At 55.1% G+C, this 17929-nt stretch overlaps 2 protein-coding genes across 4 annotated transcripts in view; one reads left to right on the forward strand and one right to left on the reverse strand.

Annotated features, from left to right (window-relative positions):
- Positions 1-29: 29 nt before the first annotated feature.
- On the forward strand, positions 30-3742 carry FOXF1 (forkhead box F1). The gene is made up of 2 exons (XM_003922891.4): positions 30-1888; positions 3103-3742. The coding sequence occupies exons 1-2, from the start codon at positions 751-753 to the stop codon at positions 3261-3263; spliced, it is 1299 nt and encodes a 432-aa protein (XP_003922940.2). The 5' UTR covers positions 30-750; the 3' UTR covers positions 3264-3742.
- Positions 3707-17929, reverse strand: part of MTHFSD (methenyltetrahydrofolate synthetase domain containing) — a 37542-nt gene continuing 23319 nt past the window's right edge. For 2 of the 3 annotated variants that reach the window (XM_010333688.3, XM_010333689.3), the window contains exon 8: positions 14857-17262. In XM_010333688.3, the coding sequence (XP_010331990.1) occupies positions 16792-17262 (471 nt within the window). In that variant the 3' untranslated portion in view covers positions 14857-16791. Of the gene's footprint in view, positions 4564-8643; positions 17263-17929 lie in introns of those variants that run through there. The other variant, XM_074401042.1, reaches the window with a different exon arrangement.

Consider the following 17929-nt stretch of genomic DNA (forward strand, 5'->3'; position numbering starts at 1 on the left):
GAGACTGGGTAGGCGGTCCCTCGCGGGAACTTACACTGGCCGAGACCCGGAGTGAAGCCGGCTGTGCTAGCGATGGTCACGACCTGGCGGCCGCCGCGCCTGCGATTAGCCACTGGGCTGTGCGCGTCGGCGAAGGCCCGGGCCCAGGGCGCGATTCCCTCCACCCGGGCTGGGAAGGCGGGGGCCAGCGCGCTCCGGGGCCGAACCGCGGGAGGAGGGCGCCTTAACACTTGCTCGCCAGGTTGGTGGAGGCGGGGCGGATTCCGCTGGCGGCCGCGGGGCGGCGAGAGTGGGGGCTCTTTAAGCGCCCACAAACGCGCGGGGGCCCGAGTGGGCAGAGAGGGAGGGAACTCCGGCAGGGTCTTGCGCCGGCCGGCGAGACGCTGCCGAGCAGAGTTGCAGTGAAGGCGGCCTCGGCCGGAATCTCGGAGCCGAGCGCTGCGGGCGTTGGGGACCCAGGGCTGCTCCCGGCGGGGGCGCACGGCCGTAAGCCCTGGAGGCAGTGTCTCCCCCCCAAAAATATCGGCAGGGGTAACTTCCTCACGGCCTCCGCCCGGGCTGCCCTCGGTCTCAGCTCCTTTCCTAGTGGGAGGGCGAGAGAGAAAGAGGGAGGAGAGAGGTGGGGGAGGAGGGAGTTGAAGAGTGAGGGGCTCTGAGCCAACCGCCGGCGGATCCAGCAGCTCTTCGGGGAGGGCTGGCGGGAGCGCGGGGGCGGGCGCGCCGCGGCTCGCTCGGGAGAAGTGGCCGCCGATGACGGCAGAGGTGCAGCCAGCCCCGCGCGCGCAGCCCCCTCCCCCTCGCCCTCCTCCCCCCCCTCGCCCTCTTCCTCCTCCTCCTCCTCCTCCTCCCGGCCGGTCCGTGGCGCAGAGCAGCGGCGGCAGCGGCGGCGGCGGCAGCAGCCACCCGATGTCTTCCGCGCCTGAGAAGCAGCAGCCACCGCACGGCGGCGGCGGTGGCGGTGGCGGCGGGGGAGGCGGCGCGGCCATGGACCCCGCGTCGTCCGGCCCGTCCAAGGCCAAGAAGACGAACGCCGGCATCCGGCGCCCGGAGAAGCCGCCCTACTCTTACATCGCGCTCATCGTCATGGCCATCCAGAGCTCGCCGACCAAGCGCCTGACGCTCAGCGAGATCTACCAGTTCCTGCAGAGCCGCTTCCCCTTCTTCCGCGGCTCCTACCAAGGCTGGAAGAACTCCGTGCGCCACAACCTCTCGCTCAACGAGTGCTTCATCAAGCTGCCCAAGGGCCTCGGGCGGCCCGGCAAGGGCCACTACTGGACCATCGACCCGGCCAGCGAGTTCATGTTCGAGGAGGGCTCCTTTCGCCGGCGGCCTCGCGGCTTCCGAAGGAAATGCCAGGCGCTCAAGCCCATGTACAGCATGATGAACGGGCTCGGCTTCAACCATCTCCCGGACACCTACGGCTTCCAGGGCTCGGCCGGCGGCCTCTCGTGCCCGCCGAACAGCCTGGCACTGGAGGGCGGCCTGGGCATGATGAACGGCCACTTGCCTGGCAATGTGGACGGCATGGCCCTGCCCAGCCACTCGGTGCCCCACCTGCCCTCCAACGGCGGCCACTCGTACATGGGCAGTTGCGGTGGCACAGCGGCCGGCGAGTACTCGCACCACGACAGCTCGGTGCCTGCCTCCCCGCTGCTGCCCGCCGGCGCCGGCGGGGTCATGGAGCCGCACGCCGTCTACTCCGGCACTGCAGCGGCCTGGCCGCCCTCCGCCTCTGCGGCGCTCAACAGCGGCGCCTCTTACATCAAGCAGCAGCCCCTGTCCCCCTGTAACCCCGCGGCCAACCCCTTGTCTGGCAGCCTCTCCACGCACTCCCTGGAGCAGCCATATCTGCACCAGAACAGCCACAACGCCCCAGCCGAGCTGCAAGGTGAGTGGGGAAGCAGAGGGCGCCCGGGTCCCTGGGAAGTTGAATCTGAGTGGCACCGAGACCCAGCCGGGATCGATCCCCTCTACCCCACGGCTGAGGGGAGGCACCAGCTCCCCAGGATGTCTCTTGGCCCCACCTTTCCCCCTTTGAAGAGTGACTAGCGCTCTTGACCCTAGTTTGGGACTGTTTCTCTTTCTGTTCCAACTCCAGCTGCAGGCTGCCCCAAGACTGACCAGGTAGGCCGTTCCTTAGCAAGAAGTCCCAGACCCAGTGCCTTAAGTCCTTTTGCAACCCTTAAGTCCCCTCACACCTTGGAAAGGTCCTGGTGTGGACCCAGGGCTCCTAGCCCTGGCCAGATGGCCCTCCCTCCCTGGTGGCGGCCCTCAGGCTGCCTGAAGAGCTGCCTCTGCTTGGGGTTGGGCAGAGCAGAAGAGTGAGGCCCAAAGACGTCCAGCCATCGCTCAGAGGCTTAGCCCCAGCCTTTCGGGGGACTAGGCCTGGCAGAGCCACAGCTGAGTCCACTGGCATTTTGTGGTGTCGGGGACAGGTCAGTGCCGTGGCCAGGCCCAGGAGGGTCAGAGCTGCAAGCCAGGCCACAGGGACTTCTTGTTTCTTAGAATCCAGGTTTTCAGATACCCACGCCCCCAGCACCCCTGATACCCCAACAGGCCCAACAAACAGAAGCATCTGCCAAGGGAGATGCAACAGCCTGATTCTGCCTCAGCGCCCCCAACAGCCTGCAGGCCCAGCTCTAGAGAGAGCTGGAGTGATTTCACCAGGGCCTGTCCAGGGTCAGCTGCCGGCAGCCGCAGGAGGCAGGAGCCAGGCCTGGAGTTCTTAGGCGGCCTCTCCATGGGGGGCTCTCCCGCTCCAGGCCCTGTTCTCTGGAGAAGTCTCTTCTCGCCCCTGCTGCTGGCTGGCGCTGGCCTCTCCTTCCACACAGATATCCAAGCCTCAGGTCGGGAGGTGGCTGCCTTGATGGTGGCCGCCATGGCAGTTAGGGGCCCTCCCTGGAGTCTTCAGGCAGAGCCGAAGGCACCCAACAGGCAGGCACTGCCGGGAGGGAGGCCATGGCAAGTGTTCTGGGGTTTTTTTCTGGGGTGCACGGCGGGAAGGCCGGGACTCCTGGAACAGGGTGGGGAGATGGCTGTGCTCCTCCGCCTGAACTCTGGCTTTTCTGCTCCCCCAACCCCTCCTGTTACCTCGCCTTGCAGGCATCCCGAGATATCACTCCCAGTCGCCCAGCATGTGTGACCGAAAGGAATTTGTCTTCTCTTTCAACGCCATGGCGTCCTCTTCCATGCACTCTGCCGGCGGGGGCTCCTACTACCACCAGCAAGTCACCTACCAAGACATCAAGCCTTGTGTGATGTGAGGCTGCCGCCGCAGGCCCTCCTGGTGCAAGCAGGCGGGTCACAGGGACCCTGGACCGGCACAAGAAACTGCTTTATTCTCGAGGTATAACCGTCAGCAGAAGAAAAGGGTTCGACCCCTCCCAACCGGAATTTTTGGCAAGGAATCTCCAACGCAAAGACATAGAGCTGTGGTTGGCATCTTCTTCCCCACTCCCTCAAAAATGTTAAAAAATGGTAGTGGTGGGTCTGATCGGACTGCAGCCGTCGGTAACAAACGTTTTTGATCCTGCTGAACCCGGCTGCAACGGTGCTGTGCCGGGGAAAGCCTTCCTCATCCACCCGGAAATTCTGCTGAGGTCCCCCCTCCTTCCTGGCCAAGGGCAGAAGTCGGGGGAGATTTTTAGAAGAAAGGCAAACATGTGAGACCAATCATTATCAAATACTTTTATTTTTTGGTTGAGTATTTATCTTTTTAATTTTTTTTTTTTTTTTTTTTTTTTTTTGGAAAGAATGTCTTGGACTGTGCAAGTCTCCCTTTAGAGCCGTCTTTTTCGGGGAGCAGGAGGGGACGGATCTCCCTCCGGATCTCCCTCCCCACCTCCGTAGTCTCCTCCGTGGACCACAGGTGGATCTCTGTGCAAACAAATTGCATTTCGGAAGCCACTGTCCGTCTTTGTCTTTAAACAGAAAATTGAAGGAGCCTCGAAGCGAGCGACCGCCGGGCCTCTGCCTCTGTCCCCGTCCATTTCCCTCTTCTTCCTTCGCTTCAGCCTCTTCTATTGTGTTTTGTCTTGAATTTTATTTCCACTTTTTCGGTGGGTATTTTTCTCTCTCTCAACCTCTACTGTAAACTTTCTGGTCCAAGAACGAGCCGAACACAGCGCGACGCAGGGACTGGGAAGAGACGGCCGGTGACCGCGCGGATTCAGGATTGCGGGCACGCAGAAAGGTTAAGGCACTTTTAAAAACTATAGCAAGGCTCCTGTTTATTTATTCTACTTTCTTTCCCTAATAATCGAAACACCGCATAGGCTCCTCCGTTTATCAGTATTAATGGTGTAACTTTGTTGGCAATATTTGCCATGTAGAATTTTTTTAGATATCCATTGTAAATTTGAAACAAAGACAGATCTGTGTAAAAACAAATTTCCATATGTTTTATATAAATATATATATATAATATGAAGGACTACCCTTTTTTTTTTTAGCATTTCCGCTGCTAGAGTGCAGCATTTGTGACACGTATTTGAAATTTTAAATTTCCTTCTGCACTGTATAAAAGGACCATTTGAGGATGTTTTGCCTTTTGTGTATTTTTTCCTAAAAAAAAAAAAAAACAAAAATAAAAATGTGTAACATTTGTACATGGCCTTTAAAATTGTGTCAAGTAGAAATAAAATCGCAAGAGTATTTTACTGGGATTGGGATTGCAGAGTATCTTCCAGACTCCCAAATAAAGAGAAAAACAAGACAGGCTTTGGATCTCTAGGCTTTTAAAATTTTACTGTCTGGGTGATTCTGAATACTTTTTTGGCGAATCCCCCTCTTTTTACTCTTCATTCCACATTGAAGTAAAATCTGGACCAGAGGAACTATTTTTCTTGGCTTCTGTTTTTTAAGAAGAGCCCTCTGCCCCTCTAAATGTCATTGCTTGTTTTAAAGAAATAATCAAACGTTTAAAGAACTCTGTAGTCCTCCTTCCCCTAGGGAGCACCAAGTAAACCATATATGTGCACATATATGCTACAGATCTGTGTATGAGTATATGGACATATATGTATATGTGTCCATGTACAATATATATATATATATATATATATATATATATATATTGCCACTACAAGACCAAAGAGTTTTACTTTAGGTTTCAGACTTTCTCATTCTCTTGCTGTAGTTGTTATAAATCGTCAGTCAACTTTAAGGGTATTTTTGTAATTGTTGGTTTTGTCTTGTTTTGGTTTTTTTGGTGCCTTGTTCTTGGTTTTCCCCAATAGAAAATTGAATAAAATCTGAATGAGGCAAAAGGGCCTTTGGTGGGCAAAGTGACAGGCATGTTTCCAACCCTGTAACATTTATCAAGATCTTAAGTCACAGTTCGTCCCCTCTGGGGGAAAAATACGTAACACTTGTGCCTTCCACTGACCACCCTCTTTCTATTCCAATTCCGGACTTCCGAGGAGAACAAACACAATAAGTCGCATTGTTGGTGCGGCCCTTCCAGACCCCCCGCAGTGTCTTGCGTCGTGGGGTCGTGAGTCTCTGAACCTGGTTCTTCTCAGACTTGCCATTTTGGACGTGGGGGTAATTTCTCCGGTGCTCTGTTACATCAAAATTATCAATAAACTAGCCTGGGCAATTGATGTCCCTAACAGCTGTCTATAAAATCGAGATAAAGGGAACAGGAAAAGGCCGGCGACTCCATCCCTTGGGGTCTCTGGCGGGCCGAAGCGTCAGACCAGGCTCTGCTGGGCGCACAGGCCTGGCCCCGGCTCCGAGAGCAGGTTAGCAGCAGGCGGAGAAGACAGTCCTCCTGCGGAGGAGGTCTTCTCTGCACCCTCCGCCTCTCACTAGAGCCGGGAAATCCAGTGAAGAGAAGATTCCCTGGGCCTCCTAGCGCGGGAACGCTGCTCTAGCGTCAGGTCTGCCTCGCAGGATAGAGGAGCTGGGGACCCCTCCTCTCTCCCACAGAGGCTCCGGGGAAGTGGGGCTGATTTGGAGAAACCCAACTGCCTGCTTCCAGGTTTTCTTCTGCGGAGTCTTCAGCCCCTGCACCCACTCACTTGGCGCCCTGGCGCGCCAGAGGCCTCCATGCGCCTGGTTGTGCGTGGCTTTGGCGCCGCTGGACTAGGGTCCCGGGCAGCAGCAAAGCCTGGTTTCCTGTTCCTCTCCTTGCCTTCGCTTGAGGGGGATCTCCCAGCACACCCATGTCCAGGTCTAGCGGGGCGGGAGGCTTGTGGAGATCTAGAAGGCTTGTGCAAGAAAACTGGCCCAGATTGCCCGGGAACCGTGATCGGCCTCGGTCTTCCGGCCTGACTTGCGGCCTGGGAATGAGAGGGAAAGTCCAGCCTTCCCGCAAGGAGATCCTGGCTCCAGGCAAGCCCGGAAGGGCCAGTTAACTCAGGCGAAGCTGCCTCGGCACCCGAGTTCGAGATTTCGCACGCCGCGGCTGCAGCGCTGAGACTGCGCTCGGCTGGGCTGTCTTCCTCCCGGTCCACTGAGTGCTGGGCTCGCACAGGGGTCGTGGGTGAAGCTCCCACCGCTGAGCGATGCCACAAAAGCGTGCCCAGTATGTGCAAGTCACAAGCTTAAAAAGCAAAGGGCTCCCGAGTCTGGTGCGAAATTATGCGCCCTGCGTGCGTAAAGGACCGCTAAGGATCCACTAGCACAGAGGCGCCCTATGTAGAATTAATTCATAATAGCTTGGTATTATCTTAGGGGTTTTTGTCCTGGAATAACGTAGAATTAATTTACAATTTCTTCATATATTTTAAGCGTTTTGCGCCGAAACAGGGAAGTCAAGGTGCCTGTTGATGTGAAATCCCCCCTGTAATAAAGCCCTGGAACAGAGGTAGGAGCCGCTCTTCGCAGGCTTCTGCGGGTGGATTACACGTTGACGGACACCTCCGTTCCCCGCGCGAGGCCGCCTTGGAGGCACCGGAACCTCAGTGGCTTTCCCGTTGCAGCCTCAGGGAGTAGAAGCACCAGGGCCTCCGAACTCCTCAGCCCCAGGCAAACGGGATTTACCCTCCTGGAGCTCACCCCCAGGGCCAGGACAGGCGAGCAGAGTCAGTCGCCCAGCAGGAAGGCGCCTGGGGTGTGAGCTTCTGATGCGGTGGCGCCTGAGCCACCGAGGTGTGCACTTTCTTTTCTCTTTTCTCTTTGGGGCCGGAGGGAGTTACTAGCTACAGCAGCGCGGCTTCAGCCCTCCCAGCCACCCACCAGCAGGCGGCTTTTGCTCAACGCAGTGGCAAGAGGAGCTAGGGTTCCTGCTCTGGGGCCACCCCAGCCTGAGCAAGCCAAGTCGCCTCTGAGCCTCGGTTTCCTGATCTTTAATAGCACAGTCTTGGTGGACCTATGGGCGCCAGGGTTAATAAGGCAGATGCTTCTAAGGAGTCAAGGGGTGACCTGGTTCCTTGGTACCCAGAAAGGAGTGGCCAGTCAGACCCAGCTTTTCTCTCCCGACGTCTCTCGGGGTCAGTGTGGAGTGGTGGTGGTGTGTGTGTCTGCTTGCGAGGGGTGTGGAGACCATAAGAGGTGCAAAAATCCACATTTTACAAAGTCCTCTGCTCAGGGACTTCTGATCCCAGTGTGGAGACAGCTAAATTCCCATCTTCACGGACTTTCCCTCCCTTCCCAGGGAGAAGTAAGACGGCTCAGATAGCCGAGAGAATTTTCACAGTGGGTTAGAGCTTGAGGCGCCAACATAAACCAGCCACCAGAATCTCCCCCAACCTCACTGACCCTCCTCCTAGTCCTGCTGAGAGTTCTGCAGATGGCCCCGTGGAGGGAAGAGGGAAGTCAGAAGCCCCCTGAGCCCAGTGACTTCACCTCTGATGGTAACGATCAGAGTTCAGCCCAGGAATCACACTCATCAGACATATTTGGAGTATCTGTTTAAACTGCAGATTTGAGGGGTCCCTGACAGCTCCTGGTTAGAATCTCTGGAGGGGAGACCCAGGGGTCCAGGGGTTCTCAGGTAGCCAGGCGGTACTGGTGAGCACTAGTTTGGGTCTCTTCTCTCACACTGGCCAAGGCTGCTATGAGTGGCCTCTGCTGCCCCCTCTTGCCCGCCTGCCAGATCAGGCCCCCGTGTCTTTGCAGCAGCTGGTTGGGAGAACCTGGAGGCCAGGCAACAGGCAGCATGGCCACATGTGCAGGCATACCACATGCACGCCGGGCCGGAGCGGGCCTTCTTCCCATGCAGGCATCTCAGTCTACCCCAGACCACCCTCACTCGCTCCTGGCCAAGCTTTGCCCTTGTTCCTCTACAGTGTCCGTAGAGTAACAGACCAGGGCAAAGCTTCTTACTTTTGGAGGCAGACACTGATCTCAGGGAGGGTCAGTGTCTGCTCCAGACATGGTTGGTAAGACGTGGAATTTGGACTCAGACCAGTACTTTCTGATCCTAAAGCCCGTTTCCCTCACCGTTACACTACACAGCTCCTGGATACCCATTTGCCTGCATCCAAAAGGCCTTGTGGAAAAGGAAAGTTGACCCAGGGTGCATGATTTAGCCTCTGCTGGCTTCCAGCCTCCACAGGAGGGGCAGCAATGGGCAGGACCACAGGCGGTCGGGGGCTCCAAACACATGCCCTCAGACCCCCTCTTGCCTTCCAGCTGAGCTAGGAGGGTGCTTGCAGGCAGAGCAGGGAGCTGGCCTTGCAGCCAGCCACAACTTACCCTCTCAGAGCTCCAACTGTGATTCACAGGTTCCACTATGGCCTGCCGTGGAAGCTTCCTTTGCTTTATGGGGTCCCCTTAGACCAGCAGAGAAAAACTTCAGATGAAAGTGGGTGCTCAAGGTGAGTAAGGCCGGCCACACAGCACCGTGGCCACCTCCACACTCTGCTTATGCAAACTTCTGGGCACCAAGACCTCAGCATTCCAGACTCTGCTTAAGTAGAAAGGCCCTTTGCCAGTGTCTGAGCCCTGAGGCATGTTCTGGGCCATGTGGCCGGCCGGGTGGGACAGCAAGGGAGGGAGTCACATCCATCCAGGAAGGGGCGCTGACTTGTGGGGCCGAGACAAAACCTGGGCCTTTGACAATTCTACATCTTCATGTGCTTTGGGGGTAGACAGGGGCAGCAAAACACCTGCAAGCATAAAACATTGCGGGAGTGAGGCATCTCCAAGCCAACTCTGGCTGGAAGGCTGTCCGATTCCAAAGGGTTCATTGCTCAATTAAACTCTTAAATAAAACATCGCCAGCATGAAACGACAGAGGGGAACCTTCGTGGAGCTATCCCTTCCACACGGGGCCCTGGCTCTGTGTCCACCAATAGACTAGATTTGTGATGGACATGGTGACATACACCTATCATTACAGACAAACCAGCCAGTGCCCCATCGCCCCAGCCCACTGGCAGGGAGCATGTGGTGGTTGCATAGTGGCTGGCATTGAGGTGGGAAAGTGTGTGGTCCCTTTAGGAGCAGATGCCCAAGCCATACGATGCCCAGCAGCTGAATACACAAGGCCATGTCCTGTGGGACCATCCGGCTGCTACCAACGTCAGGACACCTGAAGTCATGTGGACACCATGAAGAGACAAGGACACCAAGGCCAGGATGACCACAAATGTCCTGAGCAGACTCAAAAAGCTCGCCAGATGCAGTGTCTGCAGGGTACCTGTGGTGGTCTTTCTCCCATCCTATAGCGCAGGACGCTTGCTGGAGACAGCCAAGAGGAAGAGCTGGCAGGGTCACTGGGGCAGGTGCAGGCGTCCTTTCTGGCTTATTTTGGACAATGTTCTATGCCCGTGGCCTGGCAGCTTAGGGGAGAGCAGTGCAACCCACAAGGGTCTTCAAAGTGCTGTAGTGCTGTGACCAGCCGCTGCAGGCATCTTATGGGAACCGGCGCCAGCACACCGGAAGCAAGCAGGGACCTCCCTGTTCCCCCAACTCCGTGTTCCCCAGCAGGTCTGGGTTTGGGCCACGGGAAGTGTGCTGAGTCTGCAAACGTCCCTGGAAGAGGACAGACACATTTCTGTTTGGATACTTCCCCCAAAACATGCTGTAGATCAATCAGTGCATGATGTTTCCGTGAGGCCGGTCCTGGCTTTCTGCTGTGATCCTCTGCAGGGTCACCAGCTTGGGTGAGCAAAAATTCTTCACTTATTTATAAGTCTTACAGCAATGAAGCTTCAATAAGTGAATACTTGCCTCACTGCAGTCTCTGCCGTCTCTGTCCAGGTACAGAAGCCTCCCAAAGCATTGCTGTGAGAGGCTTAAATAAGTGAAGCAGCCTTAATGTAAGCTTATCACCTTAAATTAGCTGCACCCTTAGCAAAGTGGGAGGCAGGCAGGCAGGGGAGGATGGGTGAGGCCACAGCAAACATGGTCTATGGGGACAGGACGGCAGTACCAGCTCACTTCCCAGGGGCCCTCGCCGCGATGCACACCCCAGGGAGAGAGCTCAGGGTCAAGGACCCCCTTGAGAAACAAAAGAGGAAGCCCAGGGCACCAGGGTCCTTCCTGCAGGGCAGCTTGTGACCCACCCCAGGGATTTTTGCGCTCGACTGTTTTTCTACAAGGAGGCAGCGCCACCTGCTGCCCACTATGCGCAGATGCCGTGCCTAAAAATTAGTCTCATCAGGAAAATTGATCTCCCCAGGCTGGGCAGCCGCGGATGCGAAGAATAAACCTGATTACCCTGTTTCAGACCCTTTGACCTTTTATAATGGGTAACTGTCTTTTTTTAATTTTTTTTATTTTTATTTTTTTTGGTCAGGGGGTCAGTTACTGTAGTCTTTTTCTAACTAACACAAATGATGTGGCTTATTCCAAATTAAAAAAATAATAAAACTTTAGAAAAAGTGATACGAAGAAGTAAAACTGACTCCCAACCCCATTCTTGAAGTGAGACAGCTGTGTTGGCCACAGGTCTCTCTGCACCCGCAGAGACCCCGTGGTTCCAGGTGGAGCAGATAAGGGATATAGTTATCGGATCAGAGCACTGGCGTCGGAGGGCCTGGGTTAGAGTCCCAGCTCCACCGCTTCTTAACTTTGTGCACCTGCACAGGTGTCTCTCTTCTGCTCACCTCGGCTTCCTTATCTGTACAGTGGGGATAATGGTCAGAGCAGGCTTCCCACAGCATTGCTGTGAGGGTTAAATCAGTGAATAATCTGTGAAGAGCTAACAGTGAAAAAACCAGGCACAGAGAGGGCAAGCACTTCGAGGCCACACAGCCAGGACATGGTGCAAACCCTGGTGTGCTTGGCTCCAGCACGGTACTCTTCAACCATTAAATGAGCTCTCTGTTCTGACAAGCTGTTGACGGCTTCGTTATCCCTGAGGCCCTGCTTGTGGTCAAGAGATGAACGCTCGGTGTTTCTCAGGAGCACAGCCTTCCCCCACCCCGCAGGGAGGGGCTTGGCGCCATGGCTGACTCTGCTGTGAGACCCTAGGGAGTCACAGAGCCTCTCTGAGCCACACCTTTCCTATCTGGAAAATGGAAACAATAGTACATGCTTCCTGGGACTCTTGTAAGGCTTAAGTGAGCTAATTTGCCCTCCAAGGTGGGCGGGGACATTTAATTTGCTCACAATTCAGCACTCAAGGCCTGGGTTCATTGTTGCTAAGCCATTCAGAGTGCCAAATGCCCACACTACGCAGTCATACATCAGCTCCATTCCGAGCTTTGCGATTTATGGACATCAAGAATAAAAGGTTCCATTCACAGGGTAAAGTCCTGCCGTGTTCATGGGAATGTGAATGTGGTTCCCTGAACGTCTCTGCTTATTGGAAAAAGTGCCCAGATAATCTCCGGTAAAAACACAGGATGGCCACTGAGATTGGCAGAGTCAAGGGGACTTGCTGCAGCAGTGGGTGGTGGGGAGAGGGGGACAGAAGAGGGGCTCCCAGATCCGCTGAACCTGCCTCTCTGAAATGCACCAGGAAACAAGCTGCCAATACTCTATGCCTCAGTTTCTCCACCTACAAATGCAATCAAATGCGGGGCTATTTCCAGCAACAGGACAAGGCCTGTGTGGGACTGTCGCACGGCGGGCTGGCCACAAGTGCAGATCGTAGTTGAAGCTTTTTTTGCTCGGCTGTTTTTCCGCAAGGAGGCAGCGCCACCTGCTGTCCACTTCGCGCAGATGCTGTTGGGGCCCAAACATCAGTCTTATCAGGGATATCGAGTTGAAAAGACAGGGACTCCCGGGGACTCTGACGGAGCAGCCCTGGGCCCCAGCGTGCCTCTGCCCTGTGATCTGGTGGAAGCCACCCACCCCTCCACAGGGCCCTGCTTTTCTAGAAAACATCCCTGGCTTTGTCTGCCTATTCCTACCTCAGGCGGCAAGCACTGGACGATCCCCAGCGAAGGCAGGCACGGGGGCATTGCTGGCTCAACCTGCGGTCGGCTGCTGTGGCAGTCTGCGCTTCTCTCCCTGCACACAGGGGCACGGTGGGCAAACGAACTCCTCTCTGCAATTCAGTTACCTTGGCTGTGAAGTAGGCCTCTCAAGTGACTGCGAGGATTATGTGAAATGATGTGTCATCTATGTAGCTATTATCTTTAATGTATTTTATACACAAATACATCACATACTTTATACATCTATAAAGGGAGCAGGATGGAGAAAAGTGGGCTTGGTAAGCCTCAACTGGTTATTTCAGCTGGGGGGAGAGGGCTGTGATAATTAAAATTCTGGAAACTGAGTCAGCTGCAAACCAGGTGCTTCCTGAGGGCCGCGGGAGAGGGAGAGACACTGCCCGGCCATCCCCGGGAGGATGGGAAGAGGAGAGGGGAGGGAGCCCTCATCTTTGCTCCTTTGGTAAAAGGCAGAACGCTTTGCATCTGTCCACATCAGCAGGTAATGGCCCTTAATGCATTCTGGAAGGCACTGCAGACCAGCTAGCAAGAGCAGGGCACGGGAACCATTACTGATGTCTGTGGTGGGGGCCGGAGGGGCCCATGTGTTTACCCTAAATTGGCCACCATGCCTACACCTGGATCTTCCCGCTTCCTTTTAAACGTTGCGCACATCTGACAATTCATCCTCCCCACTATGGCTTTGCTAAAATGTAAGTCTTCATGGTGGTCTCTGCACTGGCCCTTTCTGGGTGATTCTGATGGGCTGCTGTTCTCGGCCTTTCTATTTGCTGTCTTGTCTCTCCATCCACTTCCTTCTCTATGTGGGTGTCTGAGGTGAGGTGTGTGTGGGCCACTGGCTGAGACCTAGCAGGGGCAAAAATGCCCACAGGATACTTCCCCTGAGTGCAGGGGGCAGCTGCTGCCAGAGCTGAGGGGCTGCAGTGGCTGCGAGGATGGGTGCCAGCTTTGCCCATCTGGCTGGTTGAGAAAGAAGTAATGAGAGAGGCAGGCACAGCTCTGGGGGCAGAGAGTCTGGGGCCCAAGTCTTAGCTTTACCCCCGCTTAGGTCTGGGACCCTGACAAGTCCCTTAGGTCTCCTGAGCACAGCCGTGTCCTTTTGCCAGTCAGAATCCTTTTCCAAAGGCTGAGCGGGCCCCGCCTGGGACATGCGGCCCTGCCAGCAAGAAGGGCAGAGGCAGCCGAGCACCAGGGTCCTTCCTACAGCGCAGCTTGTGACCCGCCCCAGGGATTTTTTGCGCTCGTCTGTTTTCCTGCAAGGAGGCAGCGCCACCTGCTGTCCACTCTGCGCAGATGCCGTTGGGGCCTAAAAATGTTTCAGGAAAACTGATCTCCCCAGACTGCGCAGCCGCGGATGAAGGGAATGACTCTGACGACCCTATTTCAGACCCTGGGGTCAGCAGCCAGGTGTGTCCCAGCTGTTTTCCTGAGCAGTGTGGTGGGATTGCAAAGAGGAGCCATTAAAGGTGGAACAGAAATGGGGCCAGGGGTTTGGGCTTCCTCCTAAAGCTGAGAACGCTTTTCCAGAAGCTAGAACCAGGCTGTTCTATGTTTGGGCAGGTCACCTTTACTGGGCTTAGCTCTGCCAGAGCTGGCTGTGGGACCCGGCCGGGGCAAAGTCACTTCCTCCTTTGGCATCTCAGTCTTTCCATTGGCAAAACTGGGGAGAGCATTTTTCCTCCCTACAGAGTTGAGAGGGTGTGCTGGGGGCCAGCCCCCAGGGCAATTTGGCTGCTTAACCAACCTGTGGAGCCAGACTTAAGAACAGACGTATTTGCCTGTGTACGTGGAACATGAAGCCTTCGCCCTGAGCATTCTAGAAATTGCTTTCAGGAGACAAAGGTTATAGAATGTTTTTATCCTGGCTATTGTTCCAAAAATGATTTAAGTAATACTAAAAAAAGAAAAAAACTCACTTATGCATAATGACAAACATTAGAAAAGATGCCACGGAAATCCCAGTGGTGCTTTGGTGAAGGTGGTGTGACGATTCTGCGGCTGCTGCTGCCGCCTTCTGGCCGGCCCACACTGCTGGCTCAGAGTCCTCCTGCAGTACAGAGGGAGGCCTAAGCGAACATCAGTTTCAACAAACTGCAGGACTAGACGCGTCAAACACGTTGAAAAACAGAAGGTTTCAGGGGTGCTTATTCCATCACCCATCACTTCTGTTACATTACCGAGAAACGATTAGGAACCACTTACACCACTCAGACTTGACTTCACATAGAAACCACGTGTGAAAAACCACACAAATGTCAATGCAGGCTCCTGGAACACCAGCACCTGTGTCACAGCCCTGCCGCTCACCTGAGGGGGTGGAGTCACAGTAAGAAGACGCCTGGGGTCCGCAGCCAGGTGTGTCCCGTTTTCCTGAGCAGCGTGGTGGGATTACAGGGAGGAGCCACGAAACGTGGAAGCCAGGGGTTTGGGCTTCCTCCTGACGCTGAGAATGCTTTTCCAGAAGCTAGAACCATGCTGTTCTACGCACTTCTTTTTAGTATTAATCGATGCAAGAACTGTCCCCACAGGCCTCCCTGGAAGGACAGGACAGTGAAAGGTGTGCAGGCTAACGCGTGTGGGGGATTTTATTTTAGGTGCTTACTCTTTAGCTTTTCTTAGACGATGTTCCACAAATAGAAAAATGAGGAACTCCTTCAAATTATCTATATATCAATACACCTGAATTATTCTGGCTAAAGTGACAGAAAACTCCAGCAATCTGGCTTCCCTGACTCGTAGAACGCCACCGTCTGAGGGTGGGGTGGACACAGGAGTTGGCGGTGGTGGAGTCAGAACCCAGCTTCTCCCTCTACCGGTCCAGTGGGTCCATTCCCAAGTCCTGCCTGCAGGAGCTGCTCCTGCTGCGGGCGGGGCAGGGAGCGGACAGGGCGGGGCGGACACACTTGCCCTTCTCCTGGAGTTGCTATTCTAATGGCAGCAGATCCACAGGGAAAAAGGAAACAAAAAAACAAATGGAAATCTTTCAATCAAAGAAATATTCTTTAAAAAAAAAAAGAGACAGAAAAGATGAGTTCAGCGTAATCAGCCATGGACCCTTTTCCACCCCGATCAGCCCACTGACCAAAGGCCACCAGAAACGCATGCAGTGACAACGGTGGGCTTAGGAGCTTCTGCAGACGAGCTGTGGGGATGACCTGTGGCCTTGTCATATGCTGCCTGCACTCTAAAAAAAAAAAAACAAAACAAAAAACAAACACCCCCCGTTTAGGTGACTCCTCTGAACGGGGACTGAGCCAGCTTCTGACACTGAGCCGAATGCCCAGTGACAAACGTGACCAGCCGTGCCGGCAGAGGCGAGGCCAAGGACACAGCAGGCCCAGGGTAGCACTGTCAGACGCTTCTACTCCCTCACTTTATTCATGACAACTTGGAAAGGAAACCGGTAGTTAATGAGCAAATCTAAGGCTGCATTTTCTTTCCAAAGTCTCCACAGGATTTTCATGGTAAAACCAATGAGAAAATGTCCTTAAAATGCCCTTTCAGTGAGACCAAGTGTCCTGAGAACATGTTCTTTTAAGTGCATGCAAGGGCTGCCCTCTTGAGGCATAATAAGGTGCTTAAAATAACATTCAGGAAAACCCTCTGGCTAAAAACTCCATTTCCAAAGCATATACATTTAAAAAAATCTCCCCTTAAATGCTTATTTTGACCTGGTGCCCAGGATCAATTGCAAAAAGCCTTCTGTTGAGAAAGGACCCTTCAGCCAAACTCCAGCTGGCATTTCAGAAACAGAACTGGAGGAACAAAACCCAGAAAACATAAGGCAATGGGCAAATGTGATAGAGGCTGGGATGAACCCTGTCCTCCCAGAGCCAGTCTCTCCACAGCACAAAGCTGCTCCCATGTGGGCGGGGCAGGGCAGCTGGCTGAGGGCCTGGCGTGTGTGTCCACAGAGGGAGGAGCATGGCTCGGGAGGTGACCAGGAAAGGCTGGCTCCCCCAAGTGTGGCCTGAGAATGGAGCTGAGCTGCAGCAAGTGCTTTTTACCCAGGGGTGGAGCTCCTTGGGCTCCTGCGATGTCAACGGAGCTCTCCCTGCAGTGCTGCCAGCTCAGAAGCCTGGAGCCCAGGGGCACCCTTCTGTGCCAGCGTGAGGTCCCTGCCACAGCCTCTAGGAAGCTGGCTCCTTTGTCCATCTTCTGTTGAGGCCACCCTGCAAACCCAAGATCATCTTCACACTTCCCACACCTGCTTCGCTGCTCACTCAGTCCCTGGCCCGTCTGCTCTGTCCTTCCAGAGAAATACAAACTGGCTCAAGGCCTGCACAAGCGGGGGGCTGCAGCCTCCTGCGCAGTGTGAGATGCACTGCGGGCTGGCTTTCCCACTTACAGGAGGTCCTGGGAATTCACTGAGACCCGAGCAGCTCACACAGAGGCTCCGTCACGTCTCGCCACACAGGCCACGAGTGCCACGCGAACCGGAGCAGCAGGTGATGGGAATGGCGCACTGCAGTGGGCTCTGTGGCTTTCCACGAGGTCACTTGTCCCTCTGCTGCCTGGCCAGCGCCACCCTCAAGGTGTCAGTGCCCAGGCACAAGCCCTGCAAGCAGGAGACGGCCCGCTGGGCTGCGGCTGAGTCCTGGTAATGGAGGAAGGCTCTGTGCTGCCGGCCCTCCCACGTGAGCTGCAGGGGCACAGACCCGAGTTCCCGCAGGGCTCTCTTCAGATCACTCACACGGGCATCCCGGGGGAGGTTCCCAACATAAACATCGGCTGCAAGAGGGGCACCCTCCCCTGGTGGGGAGCCGCAGGCTGCCTCCACAGAGTTGGCTTCTGGCCCGGGTGTGTCCTGGGGCCTTCTGCCAGCACTTGGGGGCACTGTCTGCTGCCGGCCTGGGTCCGGAGGATGCTGGTGCTCACCCTGGAGGGTGACATCCTTCCCAGCCTGCTGCTCTCGGGCACGGAGGCTCCTCAGTATTGGGATTTTCTCCATCATCTCCCGGCTGATCTGAAAAGTAAAGCAGTTGCAGGTGTTCTCAGGGAAAGAATTACAGGGGTACCTGCCACACACACCCATACCTGACTGCCGGCTGTGCTGCACACACGAGCTATGCGAATGGTCTAACTCAGCCCCAGGGACATGGGACTCTCACCATCCCACCCACTGTCTCACAGACCATGCCAACCGGTCTGTAGCTCTGCTCACACCCTCACCCCCGGCTTAAGGAAAATCAGCACTCATGGGGGCTCTCCAGAGCATCTGCCCACATGCTACGGAGGTTGCAGGATTGGGCCTCCATTTTTCTCCAGGCCCAGAAGCAGAAAAGTGAAGCTGGGGCTCTCGGCTCAGGCCTCCTACCCAGAAGAGGTGCCTAAGGTTGCTATTACTGGGATTACAGGGCCACAAAAGGCAACTCCCCTAATGGCCCCTCCCCTGGAATAATATGGACTGCCTCCATATCTGCCCCTTACCTGTGCCTTTAGGTGGGATGAGGAATTTAAGAGGGCTACAAGGGTCTCCTCTCTACTGAGAGAACATGCCTTTAAGGGTCAACCCCTTCAATGCAGAGCCAAAAATGCAGAAACAAGGCAAATGTGAAACACAGCTTTGAAAACACTTCCAAGCGATGGGTATTCCAGCTATGAAATCAGCAATACTACACAAAGCTTAAGTC

The sequence above is a fragment of the Saimiri boliviensis genome, chromosome 1 (genome assembly GCF_048565385.1).
Source record: "Saimiri boliviensis isolate mSaiBol1 chromosome 1, mSaiBol1.pri, whole genome shotgun sequence".
Lineage (NCBI taxonomy): Eukaryota > Metazoa > Chordata > Mammalia > Primates > Cebidae > Saimiri > Saimiri boliviensis.

What these genes read in the sequence shown, in the direction of transcription:
- FOXF1 (XM_003922891.4), top strand. Translation starts at nt 751, where the DNA reads ATGACGGCAGAGGTGCAGCCAGCCCCGCGCGCGCAGCCCCCTCCCCCT. An exon ending in CGCCCCAGCCGAGCTGCAAG is followed by an intron (nt 1,889 to 3,102) that starts GTGAGTGGGGAA and finishes CTCGCCTTGCAG; the next exon opens with GCATCCCGAGATATCACTCC.